Here is a 7,397-nt window from a genome sequence, read left to right on the forward strand (position 1 = left end):
AAGGTGGACAAATCTAAGACATTAAGATCATGGACACGGGAAAGAGCATCAGCAACCACTACACCGTTGGCCTTTCGATGAACAATCTTATATGAATAGGCAGCCAGTTTGCATATCCATCGGGAAAGTCTCTGAGATGGGTTTTTCATACTATGAAGCCATACCAAGGAACTGTGGTCCGTAATTATGGTGAAATTACGGCCCTCTAAATAATAACGAAATGCTTCCAACCCATGTATGATAGCTAAGAGTTCTTTCTCAGTGGTGGAATAGTTTTTCTGGGCCTTATTCAATTTCTTACTCGTGTAAGCTATGGGATGTTCCGAGCCATCTTTCAACTGGAACAATACGCCACCAGAAGCAGTATTAGAGCAATCAGTCATCAAATAAAAATGCTCATTAAAATTAGGTGACATCATGACTGGTGCGCTAGTTAAAGCCTCTTTAACGCGCCTAAAAGCTTCATCAGCCTCAGGAGTCCAGGTAATGGTCTGCCCCTTTTTCCTGTTCTTCAAAAGATCCGTAAGAGGTGACAACAAGGTAGAGTATGAAGGTACAAACCGGCGATAATATCCACACATTCCCAATATCCTACGGACTTGGGTGGTGGTCTTAGGTATAGGAAAATTCTTAATAGCAACTATTTTCTCAGGATCAGTCCTTAGACCCTGATTATCAACGACATAACCCAAAAACTTAAGACTAGGTCGACAAAACTGACACTTATCCAGATTAATTGTTAGATTAGCTTCCTTAAGACGTAAAAACAATTTATCTAAAATTTCCATATGAAGGGAAAAATCAGGAGTGACTACTAAAATATCGTCCAAATAATAGAAAACATAGGGCTCTAACTGTGGACCAATGACTAAATCCATCAGACGACACATTGTCTGAGGAGCAGAAACAAGACCGAAAGGCATGGTGACAAACCTGGAATAATCCTTTACCACTGACAGCAAAAGCAGTATATTTCTTGCTCTCTTCACTCAGTGGGATCTGTAAAAAGGCCTTAGACAAATCAATCGAAGAGATGTATTTGGCATTCTGAAGTTTGCTCAAAATCACGTCGATTCGGGGAATTGGATAAGCATCCCTGTTAGTGGTGATACTGTTTAGTTTTCGACCATCAAAGCAGATCCTGAAGGATCCATCCTTCTTCTTTGTTAACCAGAGTGGGGAACAATAGGACGACGTTGAATGTTCTATGATATTTAAAGCAAGCATCGAATCTACTTCTTTTTCTAAATCTGCCTGCCAGGCTTGAGGTATGGGATACTGATATAATCTGAAAGGAGTAGGATTTCCCACCTCAATAGTGTGAGATATTAATGAAGTACGACCTAGTTTGTCATTTGAAGAAATAGTAGTAAACTGAGAGATCATATTCTCCAATTGCCTTTGTTCAGAACTAGATAAACTGGAAAAATCATGAATAGCACTAAGGGTAGACAGATTAAATTCAGATATGGAAAAAGAAAAATCAGAACAACTTAAGGTGCTATTAAAAGCATTGAAGAAGTCCATACCTAAAATTATAGAATTCTGTACAGAAGGAATAACATAAAATGTAATTTTCCTACATAAATTTGCCACTGTGATTTCAATTTGGAGTTTGCCTGTAATAGATTGGACTGTACCATCTGCAGTAGATACTTGCAAAGATGAAATGGGCATAATGGGAATATTAGCATTTTTCAATAAATTTAATGAATGTGCTCCTATCAATGAAATATTAGAGCCACTATCTAATAAAGCTAAACACGATTGTCCTAAAATTTGAATAGGTAGATATGGCCTATTATCATTTTGTTTCCTAACTAATAAAGAGTTAATATCTAAATCTAAAATATTTGGTTGGATACAACCATTATATGGAACTACTTCACCATCAAAATTATTATTATACTTAACACTACCAATTAAAGCATTTGTGGCTTTGCAACCCTGTGAATCATGTGCGTTCAACGTATCATGACTAAAACTTAATTTCTGGACTGATTTTGATTTGTGGTGTGTGCTTGTTTCCTGAACGATGCCTTCTTCCCTTTCCGATTGGAAGATGGGTTTGAGTTGCTTGGTGTGCTTGGGCCAGCTGTCTCGTTTTCTGATGGGGTTTGATTCCCTGATTGGGTGTTGGACGGAGAAACGCTCAGGGGACGGACCTCCGACATTTCGTTTCCCGAACACTTGACACAATTTCTTTTGAGGGTATTTTCCCTACCACAACCGTGGCAGAAAATACGAGTTTGTGGGATACCACAATCATTGAACTTATGATTAGACTGGTGACAATTCCAGCAAACAACGGAACTAAAAACAGAAACATTACGTTCAGGGCCCTTATTTTGCCAAGAACGTTGTCTAAAGGAAGTTGGCTGAGAAGAAGAATTAGAAGAGGGTCGAGATGTGGATGGAGGCTGAGAAGACCAGGATAACGTTTCCTCCAAACGTTTGCACTTTACAGTGAGGTCATCAATACTCTGGATGTCCATAAGAGCTAACTGTTGATGGTAAAAAGGCAATAAACATTTTAAGATGATTTTTATTTTGGACAAATCAGATAAAGGAGTGTCTAAACGGCTACACATGCCTAAAATAGTGTTAATGAACATAGTGACAGACTCCCCTGGTTTCTGCTTATGGTTTTTGATTTCATCCAAGAGATCATCCTGGTATGAGTAAGGAAGAAAATCTGACTTCAACTTGCGAACCAGATCAGACCAACAAGATAAATTTCCTCTATTATTCATGAACCAGGTAAAAGCAGGACCGGTAAACAATTCAGCTGAAGCAGCAAACAAATTTTCTTCAGAGACACCTCTAGATACACGAAGACATTCGACCTTTTCTAAAAATGTAATCACATCATTGTGCTGTTTTTCACCGGAAAATGAAACACCCCATTTGTGTACTTGCACAGGTTTGGAGTATGTGAAACTAGGAACGACACTGACTGGAGCATTAGGAGTAGATGTGGCTATGGGGTTAACCTTAGAATCAAGCTCACCCTCCAAGGTAAGGATTTTAAGAGAAACAGACTTTTTAAAAGGTTCCTGCTCTTCTGTAGTACACTGTAACAAGTGTACTCGGCCAGAAATATGAGCTAGACGAGATATTAATCTAACATATTCATTGTCCTGTACAGTTCCCCTAAACTTCTCTATTTTCTTCGACAAGCTATCCAACGTTTCGGATATTCCTTTCCGTTGGTCCTCAAAAGGGATATGTACAGCCGAAAGTTGGGTGAAACTCCTATTGCCTTCTTCTTGCTTCAAAGCACCCCGCAGAAGATTGCGTTTCCTATCGACAGTTGCCGACTCCTCTGGTACTACGTCCCTAATTTTCAACTCATAGTCCAATTCGTCCACCAGAAGATGTTCAACTTTAAAAGCACACATGATGAAAGCAAAAATTATTGACAAGCAATCCAAAGGTCAGAAATATGAAATATACTTAAGTTTGTACGCAAAATATATAAGTACGGAGAAAATATTAGCAACACACCAACAAAATCAAAAATGGCCAGCAAAATATATGTATCAAATAAATAAAGTAAATAAGGTATAATCAAGTAAATATAGTACCTAAATATTGGAAAAAAAAATTAATTATTATACTTGTACTAGAAAAAAAAATATGTAAGTATTAACGATTACTGTACGTACAAATACAACACTGGCTGAAAGAGTAAAATAATATAATCTAATATATGCTAGTTACTTATACTTCGTTTCAAATTCAACCCAGAATGTAAGCTGTATGACAAAACTATAAACGAGGTTTCAAAATCTCAACTAATTAATAGATACAGCAGTGACAGTGTACCTGTTTAGTATTAGTAAATAGTTAAAGACAAAATAAATCAGAACAGAATGTATAAAAAGATATCAGAAGGGAATAATATAAATAAAAGAAAAAAAAAATGAACTAAAAGAACTACTGTCTTAGAACCTATAAAAGGTTGGCACCAAGTTGGGCTGCCGATGTAACAAAAATACTTCTTTGCAGTAGTATTTGTTGAACTAAAATGATAAGATGAAATGAATGAAGGAGGGTGATGAACTGATAATGGAAGTATGGAAAGACAGAGGCAAACTGAATAGAGTTGGCTAGCTATAGATGCAAGAGAGCAACTTGACACTCAAGGATGGATACGGCTCGTTTGCATGCCTGTCGAAGAACAGTAGCTCAACCTAAAGAGAGATGATGACTAGAAAAAGGGAAATCTTTTAAGATAAAAATATATGTTCAGAAAATAAATTAGATAAATATAATAATATAATAAAAATAGAAGAATATAAAAGATAAATAAAATAGACTGAATTATGGGCGCCAGAAGTTGGAATGGACCAAACTTCCAGGTATCTTACACTGCTGTTAAATAGTAAATATATTAAATTCAAAAATGGGAAAAAAAATAATTGATATACAAAACAAATAAATATTTATTAAATATAACTACTTAGATTTTTGACAACCTCTGAGTTAGAAAAATACAAACTATGTAACTCTAAAATGACAATGGGAAATAATTACCTATAGTAATATAAATATAATCTATAGTTACATTAGTAATGGGGTAGCTCTTATATGGAGCGTACCCCCAACTTACATATACTAGGTTAAATAACAACCTTCACCAAATAATTGTACGATTGCAATACGTACAGCAACGTTAAACCCTATAGAACTAATGAACCAGAATATAATTAAGGGAGGATTATTCACAATGAATAATTTCCGTAACTCTCAAAGAGTTAAATAGGCACTAGCCTCATTAAGGTGAACCTACGGTCTACTTGATATATAAAAATCAGTTGCTTCGACACGTAGTCACTAAAAAATATAACAAGTAAAATGGATAGCTATTCAAAGGGAATAGCGTCCAAAGATATAATTAGAAATTGATTAAATGAATTTAAGTAAAGTTAAGCAAATAAGTTAAATAATTATGATTGACTAAAGAAAGATTAAAGTTATATGAATAAGTTAATAAATTAAGCAAATTAAGAGGACAAAGTATATAAATTTAAATTGATAAGTGGAGACAAGCAAGGTTAGTACTAAAAATATAAAGTTAATTAAGTAAATAAATGGTACAAGTAAATTTCAGGTAATATATAAAGGTAAAGAGAATCTCATATGGGGAAAAGATGATCTGAGCTCAAACCTCTTTGACCAGAGAGTTTACTGGTTTGGGGAACACTATCAACTATTATAGATATATAAAAACAATATGCAACTTAAATATTGAAACAAAATATGTGCGATAAACTATAAAACTTAATCATCAAAATAAATGTCCCGAGTCTTATACAAAAAATGAATGTGGTGTAATAGTGGAAGTGACAATCACTAGCAGATACTAAGTGTCCCAAAACAAACCCTAAATGGTCCCCGAGAGTGTCCTTGCTACGGATTCCAAAATCCCTGGTAGGCGAATTAGCACAGGGATGGTGCTAGCTTGTACCAATTAATATACCGATGCCCTTCTGGGGTGCAGAGGGCAGGATAAAAAGTAGGTATGTGGGAGGTTCTCCAGGCTGGTCTCCAAATGACCTGGCTTGGCGTAGAACGGTTGCTCCCAGTTGTGAGGGGAGCTGACGGACTGGTTACAGTTTAAGATTTCCCCCAAGTGGCTAAAAACAAACATGTCCCGTTTTAGTTTCAATGTCAGAATATAAGGAAAGGTCAAAGAGCCAAAGGAAAAGAAATGAGATATCTTTTTTTCAGAATGAACAACAAAAAGATCATTAGCAAAAACAATGATGGATTTGACCTTGATTCACATTACACACATTAATTTGGGATTTAACTTTAAATTCAATATTTAATACAGAATATGATTTTTATCTGAAAAATATGTCTATAAAGGGTATTTTTTTTATTATTAAAAATGGTATGGGATAATGTAATGTGTTGTAAATTTTAAGAAAAATACTGGCTTTTGGAACGAATTTAAGGTGGCTAGAATACACACAATCTAATAGAATAGAGAATAATGAATGTAATCTGTAAAATTTGAATTCAATATTATGAGGTTGACATAACCACACAAATCAAATGATATAATTTACAGGATATGTGACAAGATAATCTTCATCTGAGTGTATATTTTCGAACTATGGATATAATTAAAGATACTAAATTCAAAGAACAACTTCGATTCATACATTTACAGAAATAAATTCAATAGGAATTTAATATGACATGAGAGCGGCCATATTCGTTCCTTTTTCTCAAACTTTTTTTAAGAGTAAAAAAATTTACCGGATGACATGACTTCCAATTCCTCCGGGATCTCCCAAAACTTAGTCTCCTAGCTTCTCCAAAGCACCACCAATAATTTGCCACTAAATATCACTTATAAAAGCTTGAAACTATTGTATTAAAATTTCCGTCCTTTTCAATCAGTCATCCGCCACTTTTCCGTTCTAGCGTACCAAGCGAAGTGTCAATTATTTCCCGTCGTTAGACGAGGAGCCTCACAGAACGAAACTCACATGACAGCGAATGGTGTCTAATACCAACTGAAGTACTTGTGCCAACTAATAGTTAAGTATGACGTCAGTCAAAGATTTATTTTAGTTAGATCTTATTATTTTTAAGTATAATTTAATGACAAACCGTTATTAAAATTTAAATAAAATAACTATAAAGATAATTAAAGTTAACGGACTGTTATAAGTTCCACTACAAATTTTCGAAGTTGTCCAGGTTCTTGAATACCCATAAAATTAAGATAAAAACGAACCCTTTGCATCGCACGAAAAAGCACCAATCGACAGAGATAAAGTTTAATAAGAGCACCGTACCAACATAATACCAATGCCAAGGTAATTAAAAGAACAAAGCAAACTTAATTCTTCTCAAGGGCTACTTTTTATTAATTAATACTTTTACATTAATTTACGGTCATGTATTAAATTCAGTATGTTTCTCGTTTAAAATGAAAATCGATCTACTCGTATGTTTCACACATATAGAACTTTCATTTTGATATATTAAAAACATACATTTAACGATATATTGACTACAATAGAATCACAAAAATATTTACAAAATCGTCACAGTTTTTCAATGGATTTCACTGGAACTTTAATACCGTTTATGTCATCGGGTTTTGAATTACACAATTTTTATAAATCACCATCGTGGCATGAAGTTAATCAAATATGCAATTAACATTTTAGAAATCTATTTAAATTCTTATTGGAGGACAAAAAGTAAGTCTTGCAGAATCGCTGATATAACTGGACGACGATGAATGCTTCTCTAAAAACCTTCATATTATAGCTTTTTTATGAGATTAGACCAAGCTGCATAGGGCTCAATCAAATTTAGGAATCCTATCATTTAGATATTCAGTTAATATTCCTGCCGTAGGGCCTGGC

The 7,397-nt window shown here is 34.5% G+C and overlaps 1 protein-coding gene across 1 annotated transcript in view; it reads right to left on the reverse strand.

Moving 5' to 3' along the window:
* The window catches only part of LOC114329295 (uncharacterized), a 71,766-nt gene extending 68,365 nt beyond the window's left edge, over positions 1-3,401 (reverse strand). The window contains exon 1 of the mRNA XM_050644838.1: positions 2,725-3,401. Within this exon, the coding sequence (XP_050500795.1) occupies positions 2,725-3,401 (677 nt within the window). The remainder of the gene's footprint in view (positions 1-2,724) is intronic.
* Between the last annotated feature and the right edge of the window lie 3,996 nt (positions 3,402-7,397).

Source organism: Diabrotica virgifera, chromosome 2, assembly GCF_917563875.1.
Source record: "Diabrotica virgifera virgifera chromosome 2, PGI_DIABVI_V3a".
Taxonomy (NCBI): domain Eukaryota; kingdom Metazoa; phylum Arthropoda; class Insecta; order Coleoptera; family Chrysomelidae; genus Diabrotica; species Diabrotica virgifera.